The sequence below is a fragment of the Megalobrama amblycephala genome, linkage group LG5 (genome assembly GCF_018812025.1).
Source record: "Megalobrama amblycephala isolate DHTTF-2021 linkage group LG5, ASM1881202v1, whole genome shotgun sequence".
In the NCBI taxonomy this organism is placed as follows: Eukaryota; Metazoa; Chordata; class Actinopteri; order Cypriniformes; family Xenocyprididae; genus Megalobrama; species Megalobrama amblycephala.
The window spans coordinates 28,015,673-28,041,239 of NC_063048.1; the positions used below are offsets into that span (position 1 = coordinate 28,015,673).

General features: G+C 38.2%; 2 gene segments (V, D, J or C); both read right to left on the minus strand.

Moving 5' to 3' along the window:
• Window positions 1–570: 570 nt before the first annotated feature.
• On the minus strand, window positions 571–1,268 carry LOC125268947. The segment is given in 2 exon segments: window positions 571–971; window positions 1,159–1,268. Coding segments are annotated over 2 exon segments (411 nt in total).
• Window positions 1,269–10,876: 9,608 nt separating this feature from the next.
• On the minus strand, window positions 10,877–11,977 carry LOC125268948. The segment is given in 2 exon segments: window positions 10,877–11,373; window positions 11,550–11,977. Coding segments are annotated over 2 exon segments (411 nt in total).
• Window positions 11,978–25,567: the final 13,590 nt, after the last annotated feature.

A 25,567-nucleotide genomic window follows, 5' to 3' on the forward strand; every position in this document is an offset into this window, starting at 1 on the left:
ATATAAAAGAAATAACACATACCCTGAATCCAGAGTGAAGAACATAAACAGGTTGCAAAAATTAATTTTATCATAAATTGACTCATGATGAGCCCTTATAAGATCATTGTATGCTGAACACAGTGATGTGAGCCGTTGCTAATGCAAATGAATGAGATATGAGATTTAAGAAATGTTTCCATCTTGTACAGAGGAGGTCATACTAAAATGTAAGCTACATGTACACACAATTACAACACTTCCCTCTGTTGTTCACTTTTCAAACTACAACATGTTTTGTTCTGTTTTTTTTCCCAGATTAGAAATGTAATTGAAAAATTAGAATAATTTAAAAATGAAAATTATTTAATATCACTCTCATGCTCATACACATATTCACATATTACTTTTAATGATGCTCATACATGTATTATGATTTATTTATTTTTTAATTGGGGAATGGGGACATAAAGCTCCCAAATGGGAAAATAAAAATAAAGATTTACATTTCAGGCTGTCCATCGTATCAAAACTATGTTTGTATGCCTTAGAAAATATGGAGCACTTTTAGCATAGTTTTATGATGCTTCTGCACTGTTTTTGAAGCTTGAAAGCTCCAGGTTCCACTCATTGTAATTGCATGTTAATACACCAGGGTTTTTGCTGAGAAGGAAGGGAACCCACAGCACTGTGTATACTAGCAGCGCAAAAGTACACTGCACTGTCATCAGATGAAAGATCCTTTAGTTTTAAAACACTGTTTTTATTTGCATTGCCATCCAGATTTGCTTTATCTTTGAATTTATCCTCAACTGTTTCACCAGAGCCAACAAGGTGTCCAATGAGCTCCAACCCTTTGCTACGTGTTTGTTTGTACCAGAGCATGACATTATAAGAAGATGAACTATGAGAACAGTGGAGCTCTTCTGATTGTCCAGGAAATTTGATCCGATCAGTTTCATTCTGATGCACATCTTGACTGTTTGAAATACCTGTTATAAAAGTGAAAATGTGTAAATAACTTCAAACAGTTCCTGTTTATTTCATTTAGCATCTTGATTTATTCAATAATCATTTATTTATATAATGTATTCAAATTATTATTAATTTTTGAAATAGTGTTAAAACCCATAATTTCACAAACAATTTGAAGGGTGTGAATAGTCAAATATTTTGTACCTGAGAGACAGAAGAGAAAAGCAACACTGATGAGAGTCTTGATCATGTTGACTTCAATGTTCAGAAAAGAGATGTGTGTGGACAAACCTTCACCATCACCTTCCCCTCATTTCCTTATAGAGAGAACATAGAGTTTGTTTTGGGTGTAATAATAGCAGGTTAAATTAGTACAAGAAAAGGTGTATGGTTAACACCACCTCCTGCTGTTCATGTGTCAAATTTCAGCTGATGTGCTACAAATCCCAAAGCTGGATTTCTAAAGGAATAGTTTAAAATTCTGCTATCAATTACTAACCTGCATGAGTTCCAAGTCTGAATAAGTGTACAGAATGTTCATGCTGCTCTTTGCCATATGAAAGCACATAGTTACTATACGGGAAAAAAGGACAAAAACTCTTCTGAAGCCATACAGTATAGCTTTGAGTAAGGAAAGTGTTGCGTGTATGTTGTTGTAGAGATGAGGCGTTCACGGGCTTCCACAATAAAAGGGTATTTAATGAACAAAGGAGCAAAGGAAACAAACATAACACTTTACACAACATTAAGAATAGACAAGGAGTGAAGGGAGTGAGTCCATTATAAAGGGTGTGCAGATGATAAAGTCCAGGTGCAGGTGATGAGTGATGATGGGGAGATGACGAGGAAGTGAGTGCAGGTGTGGAAACAGGAGGATCATGGGAAATGGAGTCCGGGAAACGAGGGAACTGTGACAGAAAGGTCAGAAGCAGTTTTTATTCACTGATAATTTTCCTTTCCATTGTAGCTCTCAATCTTGTTTACACTTATTGTGCATATTTGAATATGGGATATGGCATATTGGTTCTTGTGTCTGCACCAAGTTTGAAAAGTGTTAACAGGTATACCATGGGAATATTGTGATTATTTATGAAATTAATGAATGATGTATTGTCAATGTGCAGTAATTAAAGTTTGATCCTGGAACAATATTTCAATCAACCAATCAGATTTGTGAGATTGGTTTACAGTTAATGTCAAGTTTAGGCTTACCTCAAAGGTCAAAATCTTCCACATGATTCTTGTTTATATAATATCCCTCTGATTTTGCCAAGGAAGGCATGTTCCTGGATCAACATATTTAGTAAACAACATTCCTGTCTGAAAATGTTGTCCCTTCCCCTGCACCAAACCCCATGAGTTATCCCTAAAATGATACTGTGTGATAGCTGAATAACAGTGATGTAGAAGTACCTAACCCTTGTTGTAAGCCTAAACTTGACATAAACTGTAAACTTGTCCCTCAAATCTGATTGGTTGATTGGAATGTTGTTCCAGGATCAAAAAAGATGTTGATCCAGGAACATGTTGCACTTGGTGAAATCACGTTCACCAAAATCATGCTAATCTGAGGCATTTTGTAAAGAAAATGTATTCAGATTTTGCTATAAATATGGCTACATGGTTTTGACATGGAACACGTCAAAAAGAATGTGCTGAAAAAGATTTAAACAGTGTTAATGTCATACAAATATACTTTAGTATCTAAATCATTTTATAAGGCTGTATTGTGATGTTGAGCACGAGTGCCACCTGTCTGTGATCTTTTATATCACTTCTCATGACAGATTAAAAAAAGGGGGGTTTTTGTACATCTGTGAAGTGATTCTGCTGCACTGTGTTCACTCACTGCACACAAATACAGCGCACTGTCATGAGACTCCAGATTGAGCACAGTAAGAAAACCCTTCTCTGCAGATTCATGATTGACTGAATATTTTTCTTTGTTGAGTTTTCCAAATTCCTTTGTGCCAAAACTTGTTGTGTACACTATGAGCTCCATAGCTTGTCCTTGATGCTGAATGAACCAGTACATTCTGTCATAAGTAGCATCTTTTGTGTGACTGCAAGTCAGAGTGGCATTATCCTTAAGAGGTAACATTATGGTTGGAGACTGTGTAATATCATCAGCAAAACCTGGCAAAAACAAGAGAGAAGTCTGCAATGAAATCTCTATAACTGATCAAGAAATTTTAACAGTTAACATAAATGCAGTTCAAATATGATTTAAATGCTCGTTTATCAATCAGATTGTCAAATACCTGAGCTCCACTGAAGTGATATTATCAAACAAACTACAACTGGGTTCATCTTGCCACTTGGTTTCAAAACGATGCCAAACTTGGAGGAATATACGATTTTTTTTCTGATGTGTCAACGCAATGTGTGTCATCTTTCATTTGCTGTCACTAAACTGAAGAGGTGTGACCACTGCCTCTAGGGTATCAATACATCATATGATGTGTAGAGGTGAAAGTTCTGGGTCGTGTTCAAAACCAACAAGTAAAGCAGCACAGCAAATTTTGGTATGTGTGTGCAAACGGTTTAAATGCAAATTCCAGCAATTGGATAAATCTGGTAACACTTGACTTACTTCAGCATGTACTCACTAATGTTAATTAATGCATTAATAATGAAACATGTAGTTAAAGCTGCTGTTATTCATGCATGAATCCACAGGACTCCAGTCGTAGTTAAGGATAGCTCTTCACTGATTCATGATTAGTTCATATTTTTACTAATCATGAGTTAATGTTGAAGTAAGTATTAATTCAGGTATTGGTACATGATTATTCATGTACCTTTTATTGTAAAATGTTACCATAAATCTTTTATAAAATAGTTGCAAAGAGGAAGTCAATGGAAAGTGAATGGCTGGAAACAGTTAAAGATTTCATCCAAAAATGTAAATTCTGTCATCAGTTCTGTCATTCTGTCATTCAGTCTGAGGGTGTTGATAGTCAGAGTCACATTATTTCTTCCATCTTCACTCAATTTGAAAAAAAAATTTAAGCCCCGATGTCTACGAGTTGGGGCGTGTCAGTGAGAAACGTGGCTGAATACCACAATATTTACTGACATTGTCAGGCTTTTTCATTTACAACAAATTAAGCTAATTACCTGCAAAAAAAACATTGGCATTGCAATATAAAAATATAATATGTAATGATAAAGTTTACAGTGGCTTCATAAAATAATTAAAAACAGAAAGAAAAAAAACACACCTGATCCACATTGTTTATTCTTCATATTCTGGAAGTAAAGTTTAAAAACCTTGCTGTATTTTTGTGTCCATTTAAACAGACTGTAAAACAGTTGTAAAGCTGAAAGTGTCACGGAAAGAATGACAGATGCAAGTGCAAGTTAATCTCTTTATTAGAGCTTCACACCAGAGTAGTCATCAAAACGAGAAAAGACAGTAGCAGGAGAGTGGTGACGCAGGGACTTCGATGGGCAGCTGGAATCCTGTGGTGAGGTGAGATGGTGTCGTGAGCCCGTGAGTCCGTGCGTCCGAATCCGTGAGTGCAATCCAAAGTGAGAGTCCGACGGAGAACAGGAACAGGAAACAACGACGAGGTAATCCACTCCGGGGAACAAACAACACGAGAGAGCACAGGACACAACACCAGGATTCCAAACAACGATCTGACAAACACGAGACGAAAGACAAGGCGTTAAATAGGCAGATAATGATTGCACACAGCTGCCGCTGATCAACAATCAGCGGCGACGCCCACACAGAACAATCAACCAGACACAAACACACAGACACCAGAATGAGACAGCGGATTGATCAACCGTGACAGTACCCTCCCTCCTAGGAACGCCTCACGGCGTTCCCAGAACCACCTACCTGTTGATTGTAATCATCGATAAGGGAGTGATCCAGGATGTCCCTAGCAGGAACCCAACTTCTCTCCTCCGGACCGTAACCTTCCCAGTCCACCAAGTACTGGAATCCACGTCCCCTCCGCCTTGAGTCCAGAATACGATTGACCGAATAAGTGGGTTCCCCGTCTACGAGTCGCGGCGGTGGGGGAACCGGAGTGGGCGGATTAAGATGTGAATGAAACACAGGTTTAATTTTGGAGACATGAAAGGCGGAATGAATTCTCCTGTACGCTGGAGGAAGTTTGAGTCGGACTGCCACCGGACTAATGATCTTGGTGACAGGGAACGGGCCGATAAATTTGGGAGCTAACTTGTTAGAAACGGAGCGGAGCGGAATATTCTTGGTAGAAAGCCACACTTTTTGACCCACGACGTATACGGGAGGCTTCGACCGGTGGCGATCAGTCTTAGCCTTGGTGCGCGCCCTCACCTGCAGAAGAGTCTCACGGGCTCTACTCCAAGTGCGGTGGCACCTCTGGACAAAGGCGTGAGCGGAGGGGACCGCGACTTCGGACTCCAGACTGGGAAAAACAGGTGGCTGGTAACCTACACTACCTTCAAACGGTGAGAGGCCCATGGAAGACACTGGTAACGAATTATGTGCGTACTCAATCATAGAGAGTTGTTGGCTCCAGGAGGAAGGATTCTTGGAAGCCAAACATCGCAACATTCTCTCTAAATCTTGGTTGGCTCTCTCGGTTTGACCATTGGTCTGGGGATGGAACCCAGATGAAAGACTGACAGTCGCCCCCAGTAATCTACAAAACTCTCGCCAAAATTTGGACACAAATTGGGGACCCCTGTCGGACACCACATCTACCGGGAGGCCATGTAACCGAAAGATGTGGTCAACGACAGTTACCGCTGTCTCCTTAGCAGAGGGTAATTTGGTTAAGGGAATGAAATGAGTCGCCTTCGAGAACCGGTCCACTACGGTCAAAACGACCGTGTACCCCTGAGAGGGTGGGAGGGCGGTGACAAAATCTAGCGCGATGTGGGACCAGGGTCTCGAAGGGACAGACAGCGGTTGGAGTAACCCATCTGGGGGTCGGTTGGAAGTCTTACCAGTGGCGCAAACCGAGCAAGCCAAAACAAAACTGCGAATGTCACGAGCCATGGCAGGCCACCAGAATCGTTGCTTAACCAAAAACCTGGTACGATTAACCCCTGGATGACAAGCTACGTTGGAACAGTGACCCCATTTGATAACGCAGGACCTCAACTTCTCCGGCACAAATAAACGATTCGGTGGGCAACCGGGCGGAGGCGTTACCCCTTCTAAGGCCACCAAGACCTTCGATTCGACCTCCCATGTAAGAGTGGAGACCACTAATGTCTCAGGAAGAATACACTCGGGAGTAGACGGGCGTTCGGAAGGGTCAAAAATGCGAGATAAAGAATCGGGCTTGATGTTCTTGGAGCCCGGGCGGTACGAGAGAGAAAAATCAAATCGTCCGAAAAAAAGTGCCCACCGAGCCTGCCTGGAGTTAAGTCTTTTAGCTGATCGGATATACTCTAAGTTCTTGTGATCCATCCAAACGATAAAAGGTACCCCAGAACCTTCCAACCAATGTCGCCACTCTTCCAACGCTAATTTGACTGCCAACAACTCTCTGTTACCAATGTCGTAATTGCGTTCGGCGGGAGACAAACGATGAGAAAAATACGCGCAAGGGTGCATCTTATCGTCTGTGGGAGAACACTGAGATAACACTGCACCTACCCCCACCTCTGACGCGTCGACCTCCACCACGAACTGACGTGAGGAATCAGGGGCAATGAGAATGGGAGCCGAAACGAAGCGACTCTTCAGTTTGGTAAATGCAGCCACCGCTGCATCGGACCACCTGAACGTCGTTCTGGGGGAGGTCAAGGCGGTCAGAGGCGTGGCTAGTTGGCTGAAATTGCGAATAAACCGCCGGTAAAAATTGGCGAACCCCAGAAACCTCTGTAGGGCCTTACGGGAATCTGGACTTGGCCAATCCACCACAGCCTTAACCTTGTCAGGATCCATGCGCACTCCCTCAGACGAGACGATGTACCCTAGGAAAGAAACAGACTGTGCATGAAAATCGCATTTCTCCGCCTTGAAAAAAAGCCCATTCTCTAACAGACGTTGAAGCACTCGTCTGACGTGTTGCACATGTTCCTGGAGAGATGAAGAAAAAATCAATATGTCATCCAGGTAGACATAAATGAACTGGTCGACCATATCTCTCAACACGTCATTGACGAGTGCCTGGAAGACTGCCGGGGAGTTGGACAGCCCGAAGGGCATGACCAAGTATTCAAAGTGCCCCCTAGGGGTGTTAAAAGCGGTCTTCCATTCATCCCCCTTCCTGATGCGAACCAAATGATAAGCGTTTCTTAAGTCCAATTTAGTGAAAATGGATGCTCCTTGCAACCTCTCAAAGGCTGAAGACATCAACGGCAAAGGATAAGTATTCTTTACCGTGATGTTATTCAGCCCTCGGTAATCAATACAAGGTCGCAAGGAACCATCCTTCTTACCCACAAAAAAGAACCCCGCCCCCGCTGGAGAAGAGGAAGGACGGATGAACCCCGCTGCCAGAGAATCAGAAATATATTTCTCCATGGCCTCCCTCTCGGGAGCGGACAGAGAGTATAATTTGCCTTTAGGCGGAGACTTACCGGGCACTAAATCTATAGCACAGTCGTAGGGACGGTGCGGAGGAAGAGAAGCAGCACGGGACTTACTGAACACTTCCTTCAGATCCAAGTACTCCGCGGGCACGTTTGACAAATCCACCGCCTCTTCCTGTAACACAGAAGCAGACACAGTGGAACAAGCAGACAAAAGACAAGACCTGTGACAATGAGTGCTCCACTCCGTGATGGAGTGCTGCTGCCAGTCGACCTTGGGGTTGTGTTCAGTGAGCCAAGGGTGTCCGAGTACAATGGGTGCCAGTGGGGAGTCCATGAGAAGAAACTTGATGCTTTCGGTGTGGTTGCCAGACGTGATGAGAGTAATGGAATCGGTAGACTGAGAAATGTTGGGGAGCCATTGTCCGTTGAGTGCGTTGACTGTGATCTGCTGGTTGAGTAGAGTGGTGGGTAAGTTGTTGTTGCGTGCAAAGCCGGTGTCCATGAAGTTCCCCGCAGCCCCAGAGTCTAGGAGTGCCTGGCAGGTGAGGTTGTGTGTGGCCCATCTCAGTCTTACCGGAAGGAGAGTGGATGGTGAGGACTTCTCGGCGGAGATCCCACCCGATAGTAGCCTCTTCATTACTACCGGGCTTGGTCTTTTACTGGACATGACCGTAGGAAGTGGCCCGTTCCGCCGCAGTACAAACATAATCCCTGGGATCTCCGCCTTTCTCTCTCCTCCCGGGAAAGCCGAGCTCTCCCTACCTGCATGGGTTCAGGATCGGATGAAGGGCCGACCGTGTCCGCTGAGCTGGCCGACCGTCCCTCCGCTCCACGGGAAACAGGACTGGGAAGAGCAAGACGCTCCAGCCGCTGGAGGCGAGCATCCACTCGTAAGGCGAGATCGATGAGTCCATTGAGGGTTTGAGGAAGGTCCAACACGTAGATCTCTCTGTGGACACGGTCGGCCAACCCATGCAGGAATACATCCCACTGCGCCTCCTCGTTCCATCGGCACTCCGCCGCCAGGGTGCGGAACTCAATAGAGTATTCGGCGACCGTGCGATTTCCTTGTCTGAGCTCAGTGAGTTGTCGAGCGGCGTCCTTGCCCGCCACCGCACGGTCAAACACCCTCTTCATCTCGGCGGCGAGTGCCTGGAACGAGGCGCAACACGGGTCCTGGTTCTCCCACACCGCCGTTCCCCACAAAGCAGTCCCCCCTGACCAGTCAAAAGCGTCAGTACGAACGCCACCTTGGATTCTTCTCTTTCAAATGTGCGTGGCTGCAATGAGAAATGCATGGAACATCTGGTCAAGAAGGCTCTGCAAAAGTTCGGCTCACCAGCGTAGGTCTGCGGAACCGGGAGGCGTGGCTCCGGCTGGTCCATTCGCTCCAGAGGTGTGGGGGGAATCGGCGGTGTGGGCGGCGCAGTGGGAGCGTGAAGTTCTTGAAGCTGCTGGGAGAGCTCGGACACCTGCGTCACCAGCGCTTGAACAGCGCGTCCGGTTGAAGAGATACTCTCCTGTTGTTGATCCATACGAGAAATGCTGTGATTGATGAACTCCGTCAACGCTGCTGAACTTGCTGCATCCATAGTTGGTCAGATCGTTCTGTCACGGAAAGAATGACAGATGCAAGTGCAAGTTAATCTCTTTATTAGAGCTTCACACAGAGTAGTCATCAAAACGAGAAAAGACAGTAGCAGGAGAGTGGTGACGCAGGGACTTCGATGGGCAGCTGGAATCCTGTGGTGAGGTGAGATGGTGTCGTGAGCCCGTGAGTCCGTGCGTCCGAATCCGTGAGTGCAATCCAAAGTGAGAGTCCGACGGAGAACAGGAACAGGAAACAACGACGAGGTAATCCACTCCGGGGAACAAACAACACGAGAGAGCACAGGACACAACACCAGGATTCCAAACAACGATCTGACAAACACGAGACGAAAGACAAGGCGTTAAATAGGCAGATAATGATTGCACACAGCTGCCGCTGATCAACAATCAGCGGCGACGCCCACACAGAACAATCAACCAGACACACCCACACAAACACACAGACACCAGAATGAGACAGCGGATTGATCAACCGTGACAGAAAGTGCATCATAAATAAAGTACACCAGGTACGAAAAGTTACGGTACGAAAGTGTCTTGACACCTGACGTCATAAACACGACTTCCCAACTCATAAATACGAAGTTCCTATGACTTGAATGCTCCGTTACGAAGAGAAACCGTTAGACAGACTCACCTTAGAAACAGCACTGATGAGTAGAAGAGATACTTCAGTGGGCCTTTAACATTTGCATAACCAAGAAAAAACGTTTTAAAAGGGACATTTTGAAAGTTCGGAGAACATTCAGAAATAATGTTTTCACAACTTAATGGGAATATTAGCAGAACATAGACATATTTTGTTATCTGAACTATAGCAGATGTTTGGATGGTTAACCACATTATGTCAGATTAATTCACAACACATAAAGACTAAAATTCAGGTGAATTGATAATCAGTTTGTGGTCAAATGTAGCCTGTCAGCAGGTTTTTGTAGAGGTGATACAACACATGTGTGGCACTGTGTAGATGCTGCGCAGAAATATGTGCCGGTATCATTAAACTCAAGGTTTTTTATAGTTAAATTGCCATTATCATTTCCCTTTCCATTTAGCTCGAATTTGTCTTTGAATTCAGGCTCTAACTGAGGCTCTGAACCAAAGAGATATCCCAAAAGAACAAGCTGTCTGTCCTTTGTTTGTTTGTACCACAGGATACGATTATAGGTTGAAATGCTATGGGAGCACTGCAGTACTGGAGACTCCTTAACATTCTCTATCATGTCAGGAGGTTTCTGACGAACTTTGTCACTGAGAGTGGAACCTACAAAAACAAAATGATTGATGGAGTTTAAGCGATGATAATGAATTTCATCTCTACAGACTGGATTTGCTGATATCATATTAATGAACAGATTTTATATATAAAAGAAATAACACATACCCTGAATCCAGAGTGAAGAAAATACACAGGTTGCAAAAATTAATTTGATCATAAATTGACTCATGATGAGCCCTTATAAGATCATTGTATGCTGAACACAGTGATGTGAGCCGTTGCTAATGCAAATGAATGAGATATGAGATTTAAGAAATGTTTCCATCTTGTACAGAGGAGGTCATACTAAAATGTAAGCTACATGTACACACAATTACAACACTTCCCTCTGTTGTTCACTTTTCAAACTACATGTTTTGTTCTGTTTTTTCACAGATTAGAAATGTGATTGAAAAATTAGAATAATTGAAAATTATTTCATATCACTCTCATGCTCATACACATATTCACATATTACTTTTAATGATGCTCATACATGTATTATGATTTATTTTTAATTGGGGAATGGGGACATAAAGCTCCCAAATGGGAAAATAAAAACAGAGATTTACATTTCAGGCTGTCCATCGTACAAAACTATTGTATGTTAGAAAATATGGAGCACTTTTAGGATAGTTTTATGATGCTTCTGCACTGTTTTTGAAGCTTGAAAGCTCCAGGTTCCACTCATTGTAATTGCATGTTAATACACCAGGGTTTTTGCTGAGAAGGAAGGGAACCCACAGCACTGTGTAAACTAGCAGCGCAAAAGTACACTGCACTGTCATCAGAGGAAAGATCCTTTAGTTTTAAAACACAGTTTTTATTTGCATTGCCATCCAGATTTGCTTTATCTTTGAATTTATCCTCAACTGTTTCACCAGAGCCCACAAGGCGTCCAATGAGCTCCAACCCTTTGCTACGTGTTTGTTTGTACCAGAGCATGACATTATAAGAAGATGAACTATGAGAACAGTGGAGCTCTTCTGATTGTCCAGGAAATTTGATCAGATCAGTTTCATTCTGTTTCACATCTTGACTGTTTGAAATACCTGTTATAAAAGTGAAAATGTGTAAAAAACTTCAAACAGCTCATTTAGTATCTTGATTTATTCAATAATCATTTATTTATATAATGTATTCAAATTATTAAGAATTTTTGGAATAGTGATAAAAACCATAATTTCACAAACAATTTGAAGGGTGTGAATAGTCAAATATTTTGTACCTGAGAGACAGAAGAGAAAAGCAATACTGATGAGAGTCTTGATCATGTTGACTTCAGTGTTCAGAAAAGAGATGTGTGTGGACAAACCTTCACCATCACCTTCCCCTCATTTCCTTATAGAGAGAACATAGAGTTTGTTTTGGGTGTAATAATAGTAGGCTAAATTAGCACAAGAAAGGGTGTATGGTTAACACCACCTCCTGCTGTTCATGTGTCAAATTTCAGCTGTGCTACAAATCCCAAAGCTGGATTTCTAAAGGAATAGTTTAAAATTCTGCTATCAATTACTAACCTGCATGAGTTCCAAGACTGAATAAATGTACAGAATGTTCACGCTGCTCTTTGCCATATGAAAGCACATAGTTACTATAGGGAAAAAAAGGACAAAAAGTCCTGAAGCCATACATTATGAGTAAGGAAACGACAGAAACAGTTTTTATTCACTGTTAATTTTCCTTTCCATCGTTAAATCTTGTTTACGCTTATTGTGCATATTTGAATATTGGATATGGCATATTGGTTCTTGTGTCTGCGCCAAGTTTGAAAAGTGTTAACAGGTATACCATGGGAATATTGTGATGATTTATTAAATTAATTAATGATGTATTGTCAATGTACAGTCATTAAACATTGATCCTGGAACATTATTCCAATCAACCAATCAGATTTGTGAGATTGGTTTACAGTTAATGTCAAGTTTAGGCTTACCTCAAAGTTTTAAGTCTTCCACATGATTCTTGTTTATATAATATCCCTCTGACTTTGCCAAGGAAGGCATGTTCCTGGATCAACATATTTTGTTAAATAACATTCCTCTCTGAAAATTTTGTCCCTACCCCTGAACATAACCCCATGAGTTATCCCTAAAATGATATTGTAATGATAGCTGAATAATAGTGAGGTAGAAGCACCTAACCCTTGTTGTAAGCCTAAACTTGACATAAAGTGTAAACTTGTCCCTCAAATCTGATTAGTTGATTGGAATGTTGTTCCAGGATCAAAAAAGATGTTGATCCAGGAACATGTTGCACTTGGTGAAATCACGTTCACCAAAATCATGCTAATCTGAGGCATTTTGTAAAGAAAATGTATTCAGATTTTGCTATAAATTTGGCTGCATGGTTTTGACATGGAACGTCAAAAAGAATGTGCTGAAAAAAAGATTTAAACTCACATTATTGATGCCATACAAAATACTTTAGTATCTAAATCATTCTATAAGGCTGTATTGTGATGTTGAGCACGAGTGCCACCTGTCTGTGATCTTTTATATCACTTCTCGTGACATCAAAAAGGTTTTTGTACATCTGTGAAGTGATTCTGCTGCACTGTGTTCACTCACTGCACACAAATACAGCGCACTGTCATGAGACTCCAGATTGAGCACAGTAAGAAAACCCTTCTCTGGAGCTTCATGATTGACTGAATATTTTTCTTTGTTGAGTTTTCCAAATTCCTTGTTGCCAAAACTTGTTGTGTACACTATGAGCTCCATAGTTTGTCCTTGATGCTGAATGAACCAGTACATTCTGTCATAACCAACATCTTTTGTGTGACTGCAAGTCAGAGTGGCATTATCCTTAAGAGGTAACATTATGGTTGGAGACTGTGTAATATCATTTACATCAGCAAAACCTGGCAAAAACAAGAGAGAAGTCTGCAATGAAATCTCTATAACTGATCAAGAAATTTTAACAGCTAACATAAATGCAGTTCAAATATGATTTAAATGCTCGTTTATCAATCAGATTGTCAAATACCTGAGCTCCACTGAAGTGATATTATCAAACAAACTACAACTGCATTCATCTTGCCACTTGGTTTCAAAACAATGCCAAACTTGAAGGAATGTCTGATGTGTCAACACAATGTGTGTCATCTTTCATTTGCTGTCACTAAACTGAAGAGGTGTGACCACTGCCTCTAGGGTATCAATACATCATATGATGTGTAGAGGTGAAAGCTCTGGGTCGTGTTCAAAACCAACAAGTAAAGCAGCACAGCAAATTTTGGTATGTGTGTGTAAACGGTTTAAATGCAAATTCCAGCAGTTGGATAAATCTGGTAACACTTTACTTACTTCAGCATGCACTCTAATGTTAATTAATGCATTAATAATGAAACATGTAGTTAAAGCTGCTGTTATTCATGCATGAATCCACAGGACTCCAGTCGTAGTTAAGGATAGCTCTTCATTGGTTCATGATTAGTTCATATTTTTACTAATCATGAGTTAATGTTGAAGTAAGTATTAATTCAGGTATTGGTACATGATTATTCATGTACCTTTATTGTAAAATGTTACCATAAATCTTTTATGAAATAGTTGCAAAGAGGAAGTCATTGGAAAGTGAATGGCTGGAAACAGTTAAAGATTTCATCCAAAAATGTAAATTCTGTCATCAGTTCTGTCATTCTGTCATTCAGTCTGAGGGTGTTGATAGTCAGAGTCACATTATTTCTTCCATCTCCACTCAATTTGAAAAAAGTTTAAGCCCCAATGTTTACGAGTTGGGGCGTGTCAGTGAGAAACGTGGCTGAATACCACAATATTTATAGGTATTTAGCACTGACATTGTCAGGCTTTTTCATTTACAACAAATTAAGCTAATTACCTGCACAAAAACATAATGGCATTGCAATATAAAAATATAATATGTAATGATAAAGTTTACAGTGGCTTCATAAAATAATTAAAAACAGAAAGAAAAAAAACACACCTGTTCCACATTGTTTATTCATTTTCTGGAAGTAAAGTTTAAAAACCTTGCTGTATTTTTGTGTCCATTTAAACAGACTGTAAAACAGTTGTAAAGCTGAAAGTGCATCATAAATAAAGTACACCAGGTACAAAAAGTTACGGTACGAAAGTGTCTTGACACCTGACGTCATAAACACGACTTCCCAACTCGTAAATACGAAGTTCCTATGACTTGAATGCTCCGTTACAAAGAGAAACCATTAGACAGACTCACCTAGAAACAGCACTGACGAGTAGAAAAGATACTTCAGTGGGCCTTTAACATTTGCATAACCAAGAAAAACATTTTAAAAGGGACATTTTGAAAGTTCGGAGAACATTCAGAAATTACGTTTTCACAACTTAATGGGAACATTAGCATAACATAGACATATTTTGTTATCTGAACTATAGCAGATGTTTGGATGGTTAACCACATTATGTCAGATTAATTCACAACACATAAAGACTAAAATTCAGGTGAATTGATAATCAGTTTGTGGTCAAATGTAGCCTGTCAGCAGGTTTTTGTAGAGGTGATACAACACATGTGTGGCACTGTGTAGATGCTGCGCAGAAATATGTGCCGGCATCATTAAACTCAAGGTTTTTTATAGTTAAATTGCCATTATCATTTCCCTTTCCATTTAGCTCGAATTTGTCTTTGAATTCAGGCTCTAACTGAGGCTGACCATAGATATATCCCAAAAGAACAAGCTGTCTGTCCTGGGTTTGTTTGTACCACAGGATACAATTATAGCCTGAAATGCTATGGGAGCACTGCAGTACTGGAGACTCCTTAACATTCTCTATCATGTCAGGAGGTTTCTGACGAACTTTGTCACTGAGAGTGGAACCTACAAAAACAAAATGATTGATGGAGTTTAAGCGCTGATAATGAATTTCATCTCTACAGACTGGATTTGCTGATATCATATTAATGAACAGATTTTATATATAAAAGAAATAACACATACCCTGAATCCAGAGTGAAGAACATAAACAGGTTGCAAAAATTAATTTTATCATAAATTGACTCATGATGAGCCCTTATAAGATCATTGTATGCTGAACACAGTGATGTGTGCCGTTGCTAATGCAAATGAATGAGATATGAGATTTAAGAAATGTTTCCATCTTGTACAGAGGAAGTCATACTAAAATGTAAGGTACATGTACACACAATTACAACACTTCCCTCTGTTGTTCACTTTTCAAACTACAACATGTTCTGTTCTGTTTTTTCCCAGATTAGAAATGTAATTGAAAAATTAGAATAATTTAAAAATTATTTCATATCACTCTCATGCTCATACACATATTCACATGTTACTTTTAATGATGCTCATACATGTATTATGATTTATTTTATTTTTTTAATTGGGGAATGGGGACATAAAGCTCCCAAATGGGAAAATAAAAATAAAGATTTACATTTCAGGCTGTCCATCTATCACTATTGTATGTTTGTATGGCCTTAGAAAATATGGAGCACTTTTAGCATAGTTTTATGATGCTTCTGCACTGTTTTTGAAGCTTGAAAGCTCCAGGTTCCACTCATTGTAATTGCATGTTAATACACCAGGGTTTTTGCTGAGAAGGAAGGGAACCCACAGCACTGTGTATACTAGCAGCGCAAAAGTACACTGCACTGTCATCAGATGAAAGATCCTTTAGTTTTAAAACACAGTTTTTATTTGCATTGCCATCCAGATTTGCTTTATCTTTGAATTTATCCTCAACTGTTTCACCAGACATCACAAGGTATCCAATGAGCTCCAACCCTTTGCTACGTGTTTGTTTGTACCAGAGCATGACATTATAAGAAGATGAACTATGAGAACAGTGGAGCTCTTCTGATTGTCCAGGAAATTTGATCAGATCAGTTTCATTCTGTTTCACATCTTGACTGTTTGAAATACCTGTTAGAAAAGTGAAAATGTGTAAATAACTTCAAACAGTTCTGTTTATTCATTTAGCATCTTGATTTATTCAATAATCATTTATTTATATAATGTATTCAAATAATTATTAATTTTTGGAATAGTGTTAAAACCCATAACTTCACAAACAATTTGAAGGGTGTGAATAGTCAAATATTTTGTACCTGAGAGACAGAAGAGAAAAGCAATACTGATGAGAGTCTTGATCATGTTGACTTCAGTGTTCAGAAAAGAGATGTGTGTGGACAAACCTTCACCATCACCTTCCCCTCATTTCCTTATAGAGAGAACATAGAGTTTGTTTTGAGTGGGGAGGGGACAAAATATTGTCCAATTCTTCTGAAGCCATACAATGTAAAAAAAAAAAAATCACCATGAAATTTACGGTTAAAAAAACGGTAGCTGTGGTTGCCAGAACTTTACCGTAAAAAATATGGTAGCAACGTCTTAGGTTTTATAGGACAGCACTTAGTCTATTATACAATTCAACACCATATAATTTAAAGGTTTATATTGTAATAATTACAGTTCATAACTGTTTATTTTACACACTGTAAAAAAATTCTGTTAAATTTACGGTAAATAAAAAACGTATTTCATTAACTGATATAATGTTAATTTACCAACCTATTTAAGTACTAATATATGTTTTGTACATTTGTAATACACCGACAACCACCAAACACAGTGGTGATGAGAGTCACATGATGAATCAAAGCTCATCACAATCAACTTTTCCAAAAGCTGAGAAAGACAATACTAATATATAGAAGATGCACACAGTGTCATTCACACAAACACTAAACACCATTGTAACAGACATAAAATTTTAAAAATGCAATAAACATTAATTTAACAACATTAGATGTAACATAAAACCCTAATGCACATAACTGATTAGAAAAAAATAAGAAAAATTTAAGAAGAACCAGAGTTATTTCAACGAAAATACATCAGATGTGAAGTGTCATGAAGGGAATTGTGGGAATGTCAATTTGTTTTTGTTTTTTGTTTTTTTTTTACTATAAATTATACAATGACTTGTTATTTTTCACTTCCATAAACTGTCAATTTAATAGTATTTTTTTTACCTTAAAATATATATAGTATATAGTACGGAAACTTACTGTAAACCAATTAACTGCTTTACATCGTTGCATTTTTACAGTCTTTTACCGTTAAAATAATTTTTTACAGTGTACAGTATAGCTTTAAGTAAGGAAAAGACAGAAACAGTTTTTAATTAACTGATTTACTTACCATCGTAGCTGTTAAATCTTGTTTACACTTATTGTGCATATTTGAAATTCATGTGTAATGACTTGCTGCACCCATTGGTGGCAATGATGCCAAATTGCGTTGGTTCTCATGTGTCTGCACCAAGTTTGAAGTGTTAACAGGTATACCATATGAATATTGTGATGATTTATGAAATTAATGAATGATGTATTGTCAATGTGCAGTAATTAAAGGTTGATCCTGGAACATTATTCCAATCAACCAATCAGATTTGAGAGATTGGTTTGCAGTTAATGTCAGGTTTAGGCTTACCTCAAAGGTTAAAGGCTTCCACATGATTCTTGTTTGCCTATAATTTACAGTGATGTACAAGCACCTAACCCTAGTTGTAAGCCTAAACTTGACATAAACTGTAAACTTGTCCCTCAAATCTTATTAGTTGATTGGAATTTTGTTCCAATATCAACAAAGATGTTGATCCACTTGGTGAAATCACGTTCACCAAAATCATGCTAATCTGAGGCATTTTGTAAAGAAAATGTATTCAGATTTTGTTATAAATTTGGCTGCATGGTTTTGACATGGAACGTCAAAAAGAATGTGCTGAAAAAGATTTAAACAGTGTTAATGTCATACAAATATACTTTAGGACCTAAATCATTTTATAAGGCTGTATTGTGATGTTGAGCACGAGTGCCACCTGTCTGTGATCTTTTATATCACTTCTCATGACAGATTAAAAAAAGGGGGGTTTTTGTACATCTGTGAAGTGATTCTGCTGCACTGTGTTGCTCCACTGCACACAAATACAGCGCACTGTCATGAGACTCCAGACTGATCACAGTAAGAAAACCCTTCTCTGGAGCTTCATGATTGACTGAATATTTTTCTTTGTTGAGTTTTCCAAATTCCTTTGTGCCAAAACTTGTTGTGTACACTATGAGCTCCATAGTTTGTCCTTGATGCTGAATGAACCAGTACATTCTGTTGTAAGTAGCATCTTTTGTGTGACTGCAAGTCAGAGTGGCATTATCCTTAAGAGGTAACATTATGGTTGGAGACTGTGTAATATAATTTACATCAGCAAAACCTGGCAAAAAAAAGAGAGAAGTATGCAATGACATCTGTACAACTGATCAAGACATTTTAACAGCTAACATGAATGCAATTCAAATATGATTTAAACACTCGTTTATCAATCAGATTGTCAAATACCTGAGCTCCACTGAAGTGATATTATCAAACAAACTACAACTGGGTTCATCTTGTCACTTGGTTTCAAAACGATGCCAAACTTGGAGGAATATAAGATTTTTTTTTCTGATGTGTCAACACAATGTGTGTCATCTTTCATTTGCTGTCACTAAACAGAAGAGGTGTGACCACTGCCTCTAGGGTATCAATACATCATATGACGTGTAGAGGTGAAAGCTCTGGGTCGTGTTCAAAACCAACAAGTAAAGCAGCACAGCAAATTTTGGTATGTGTGTGCAAACAGTTTAGATGCAAGTTCCAGCAGTTGGTCTGGTAACACTTTACTTACTTCAGCATGCACTCCAATGTTAATTAATGCATTAATAATGAAACATGTAGTTAAAGCTGCTGTTATTCATGCATGAATCCACAGGACTCCAGTCATAGTTAAGGTTAGCTCTTCATTGGTACATGATTATTCATGTACCTTTACTGTAAAATGTTACCATAAATCTTGTATAAAATAGTTGCAAAGAGGAAGTAAATGGAAAGTGAATGGCTGGAAACAGTTAAAGGGACATTTCATCCAAAAATGTAAGTTTTGACAACATTTGCTCACCCTCATATCATTCCAAACCTTTATGACTTTCTTTATTCTACAAAAACAAAAGATTACGTTTATTCATTAAGCAAAAGCCATCAATTTTCACTGAATTCATATCCCAAATAATAGAAACGCACCCAATAATGATGTTTTGATTGCTGTGCTATTTTGGTAGATAAAGTGCTCAGAGTTTTGCATTTTAATTCTGAGTTGTTATTGAGCAATGCAGTAACATTTCAAAGCTGTTAGTGGAACATAATTTGCACATAAATTTAATCAAGAGCTCCTCCAAGTGTTTACAGTACCTATTACATCTTGACTGCTTGATTAACAGAGCCCATGCATGTATCATGTATCATATACTCACAACATACTGTATATCACAATATGTATCCTTTGCATAGTGTAAGTATAAGTACTTCTTTATTTATCTACTTATTAAACGTTCTAGAGTGGGGAGGATAAGCAACAAGCATGAACTAGGAATTCTCAAAATAGGCTTTGAGGAACACGGGAGTAATGCATTACATAAGACAACAATCAACAAAGGATTAAACTGAACAGGGAGTAAATATACAGGGCATAACAATGAACTAAATAAAAAACAGCTGATGATGATTAACCATAGAAACAAACAAGGACATAATCAGAAACCAAGGAAACCGGAACCAAACAGCGTAGAAACAGGAACTAAAGGAAATAGAACAAAATACATACTTACTTACTTATCTACATACTTACTTGCTTACTTAGAAATATGAGATTATTCCGGGACCCCCCCCCCCCTCAATTAAACAAGCATATAATATAGGGGTGTAACGATACGCTAACTACGGACGTACGATACGGGTTCACGATACAATAGTATCACGATATTTTGAACAAAAGAAACTAAAATTCAAACAAGATTTATTAAAAAAACATGAACAAATTTCATAATTTTCCTTGTTGTAATACAAGATCACATTTCAATAAAATAAATAAATATAAAATTTTAATAAACCTTCTGTATTCAAATTAACAGTTGAATAGGGCTGTCTGTCACTGAAAAAAAATGTTAAATTTAACATGAACTTAGAATTATGAATAGGGGCCGTTCACATATCGCGTCTAAAAACGCGTGGAAGGCGCGGCCGCACCGCTTCTCCTTCTTTCCAAAGCGCTTGCGCTCCCGTGGCGTCGGTCGTTGCTATGCAACCATGAACTGAGCTCTCCAAGAGGATCAGGATGTTTCTGCAAAGGATAAATGATTTCTAGCCCTTGCATTAGTTTTACTACGAGCTATATTGATAGAGATAAGATATAAAAACCACCATGTACAGCTATGATCAGCTGTTCGGCTGAGCTTTTGATGTTTTGTTACGGAAAGGCCATAGCTGATCGGTTGATTCTTGTCACACGACCTGCGGTGCGCTTGCGGCATTCTGAGAAGTTGAGAATTGCATATGCGTCGCGACCGCGTTGATCCCATTATGAGCGCGCCTGCCGCGCGGCTACATTTGAAAATAATAACTGACTTACACGCGGAAAATACGCAATGTGAACGGTCCACAGAACTTCTTAAAGCAAAGCATCGCAAGCGTCTTTTGCTTTTCTGTGAGCACAGCTGTTGCTGTGCACTGCGGTGAAAGAAAGCCACGACGTTTCTCACGCGACCATGCAAGAGACTGACATGAGAAACGTTTAAACCTGCTTGCAAGATTCAATGTGTGCCCGAAACACTTAACTAGAGAGCTGATTGAGACACACCATCTACGATAAATCGACCCCCCTAATACCCCAGAAAGGATAAATCAATTCTGCCTTTAAACAAGCATATAATATGCCCTAATATAATATGATACACATAAAGAGGTCATGTGACAACAATTTAACTTAATACTGTTTGAAATTATTATTGCAAAATGTTTACTATTTCATATATTGTTCACTGATGCAGTAGTGAAAATGGTATTTTATAGCACACTTCAGTGTTATGTATGCTGTGAACAGTATGCAATATCTGATATCCATGAGGATTATATTTACTCGACCACAGATTCAGGTGTGAAGCGACGGTGAATTTGCAGTTACTGATAAACTTGTACAACACATGAGGGTTTTTGTATTAGACCGATGTGATTCTGAGCACTGTGTCATATGCTGCACAGAAATACACTGCACTGTCAGTTAGTGTGAGGGTGTGAATAATCAGAGTCACATTATTTCTTCCATCTCCTTTCATTTTGATCTTGTCATTAAATTCAGTCTCTATGCCGTCTTGTTCAATATTACGGTATCCCATGAGTTGAAGATCCATGATGCTCTGGCTTTGTTTGTACCACTGTACTACATAATAGTTTTGTACTTTGTGCGAACATTCGATCTCTGCAGATTCAGCTTGTTTCATCAGGAGATCAGAAGGAGTCTGGACAACACTTTTACCAAGAATGGTGACTGTTGAAAGAAATATTATTGCATAAACTTGGTAAAAAAAGAAAAGGAAAAAAAAGTCAATTCAGTCCTAATTCAATGGTACAGTCAGTGTATTACAAAAACAATATTAGATAAGAAACGATTACCTGCAAGACACAGAAAAAAGACAGAAACATAGACACACGGAGCATTACTCATGTTGTCTCTCTCTGCTGATTGATTCCACTATGAGTAAAATGCAGGAGATGCAGGAAGTGATGTCATCAAGAGTGGCAGCCATACGTTCTCTAAATAGTTGACAAGAAAAAAGGAACCCAAGAAGAAACTGCATTTTTATCAGTGTTAATTATTTCTGTTTTAATTAATTTTAAGAGCAAATTATTTGTCAGCATGTGTAAAAACTGTGTTGATTACATTTTATTTTATTAATGATTTGTTTTTTTTTTGTTTTTTCAGTTGAAATATATTGACATTTCATTTGTTTTAATATGTTTGGCATGATTTGTTGTCTGGACTCATCAAACAAGATGTGAATTCATGACCTGTTCAAGTTTTCCTGTTGATATTTAGATCACATGACTGCTACTGTGTGCATCTCAACACAGCAGATGCAAGTATTAGCAGGAAATTCAACCGAGTCCTTCAGCAGGTGCAAAAGCCCTGCTGTGGTTAATTGTGCAGCAGTATCGGTGCTTTCAGAGCTTTTTGTATTGTGGCATGACTGCATATCGCACCGTGTAAACTAGCTGCACAGTAATACATCGCACTGTCACTGGGTTCTAGATCATTGATTTTTAAGGATCCATTCTTGGTTCCATCTCCATTCAAATTGATTTTTTTACTAAAATCATCCTCTGGAAAGTGATTTTGATTCCAGCTATATCCCAGTAATGTAAATGCATGTCCATTTGTTTGTTTGTACCAGAAGATCATAGTGTAAGATGGTATGCTGTGTTCACAGACAAGTTCTGCAGAGTTTCTCTCGGATTTTAATTAGATTTGAGGGTTTTTGATGAACACTGCCATTGACAACAGAACCTGTGAAAAGAAACAAAAGGGGCAAATTGCACTATTATTAAATAACTCATTTACTGTTTAACCTTGTATTTTATGTTATAAAATATTTACCTGTAAGCCAAAATAGTAAGACAAGGAAAACTCTGATCATGTTGATTTAGACTGGAGAAATATTCTAAGTGGGGTAAAAAGTTTGGTTTGATATAATTCCTCATCCCAGTGAGCACTGCAACATGATCACGCCTTTAGTATTCTAGTATGGACCCTTAGCGCCTCCTACCCACAGGTTTTGTGATTACAACAGTTTCCTGCCATGCGCATGTGAAGAAAGTTTAAATGTTAAAATATTTGTTTGTTTGTTTTTGAATCAATACTTGAATTCTCTTATTTACAAGAACAAATAAACAACTACCATCATGAACTGAGGTATTAGAGTGAATAAAGGTTTCACATTGTTTTATGATTTGTGATGTTGTGTGTCAAGTGCCCCATTCTCTCTCTTTGACTTTATTAAGGAAGTGCATGCTGATGTAGGCAGACTTTGATAGACCTGCCCCATTGTCATAGAAGAGTAAAATCTTTTTCGTAGTTGGTTAAAGTTACACTGTTATGCATATGGAGTTCTGTGCTAGTTTTGACAATGGTGCCTATAGGACAGACCATAATATTAGACAAATATTTTATTTAATGTATACTAGTTACCATAAATAACATATAAAATATATGTGTGTGTGTGTGTGTGTGTATATATATATATATATACAGTACAGTCCAAAAGTTTGGAACCACTAAGATTTTTAATGTTTTTAAAAGAAGTTTCGTCTGCTCACCAAGGCTACATTTATTTAATTAAAAATACAGTAAAAAACAGTAATATTGTGAAATATTATTACAATTTAAAATAACTGTGTACTATTTAAATATATTTGACAAAGTAATTTATTCCTGTGATGCAAAGCTGAATTTTCAGCATCGTTACTCCAGTCTTCAGTGTCACATGATCCTTCAGAAATCATTCTAATATGCTGATTTGCTGCTCAATAAACATTTATGATTATTTTCAATGTTGAAAACAGTTGTGTACTTTTTTTTTCAGGATTCCTTGATGAATAGAAAGTTCAAAAGAACAGCATTTATCTGAAATACAAAGCTTCTGTAGCATTATACACTACCGTTCAAAAGTTTGGGGTCAGTAAGAATTTTTATTTTTATTTTTTTGAAAAGAAATTAAAGAAATTAATACTTTTATTCAGCAAGGATGCATTAAATCAATCAAAAGTGGCAGTAAAGACATTTATAATGTTACGAAAGATTAGATTTCAGATAAACACTGTTCTTTTGAACTTTCTATTCATCAAATAATCCTGAAAAAAAATATTGTACACAAATATTTTGTACAATTGTACACATTAAATGTTTCTTGAGCAGCAGATCAGCATATTAGAATGAATTCTGAAGGATCATGTGACACTGAAGACTGGAGTAATGATGCTGAAAATTCAGCTTTGCCATCACAGGAATAAATTACTTTGTGAAATATATTCAAATAGAAAACAGTTATTTTAAATTGTAATAATATTTCACAATATTACTGTTTTTACTGTATTTTTAATTAAATAAATGTAGCCTTGGTGAGCAGACGAAACTTCTTTTAAAAACATTAAACATCTTAGTGGTTCCAAACTTTTGGACTGTACTGTATGTATATATATATATATATATATATATATATATATATATATATATATATATATATATATATATATATATATAAACTGTGTTAATTATTTTAATCATTAATTTAATTATTTTACTCCATTATTATAAAGATTGAAGCCAGCCAGTTGAGCCAATATTTACTTGAGGTGTCTTTAAAGTGGGTGCATTACAGTAACGTCTATATAATAAGTACAGTAATAATATATACAGTAATAACTAAATAATATACATACATTTTACAATGTGGTGCACCCCTGGGAATAATCACTTTAGATGTATATATATGATATGACTTTCCAAAAGAAAACAAGGATGGACTCTTGGCTCAACTTGCCCCAATAAGCGGTAAGATGAGCCACACAGGGGTAAACTGTGCTATTTTTTTTTGAAGAAGAAGAAGAAGAAGAAGAAGAAGAAAACGGAACATTTTTAGTCAATTAATGTTGTGTGCCTCGTCTTTCAATCATAATGTTACATGTTCATCATTGAAGCAAGGTTATCAAAGAACTCTGCCACATTGTGCCTACTAAAGGCAGAGGCTATTCTGAGAGAGTGCAGCATGGTACTCAATAACCTATCATATCCTACAAAAGCTATAAAGTTGGTTTGAATTTATGGTCATTTTTTTAATATTTAATATTATGTATCCAAGAACCATTTCAATTTACTCATTCTACAAGAGGAGTTGAAGCCACTGGCTCAACTTGCTCAACTTATTATTAACATAATATGTGAACCTCAAGGAACATATTAAAATAATAAAAATCCATGTCATGACCCCATTAATGGCACCATCCTCCAGGACATTTTGTTTGAAATACTACAGCGGTTTGTTACAGAGTTCAAAGGGTAATGCATAACAGGAAGAAACCATTAAATGTCTATACAACACCAATTATTTTAATAGGAATTATGGGGAATACTTTGCTTGTGCAGTGCTAAGGCTTCTGTGTTTATAATTGGTGCTAAATCAAACCCCACAGGTCCAGGTGCAGAGTGGGAGGGAATTTGCAGCCAGATACGCTTAAGCTTTTGTATTACAGGTTTTTGTATTAAACAGAGGTGATTCTGAGCACTGTGTAATATGCTGCACAGAAATACACTGCACTGTCATTCAGTGTGAGGTTCTCTATAGTCAAAGTCCCGT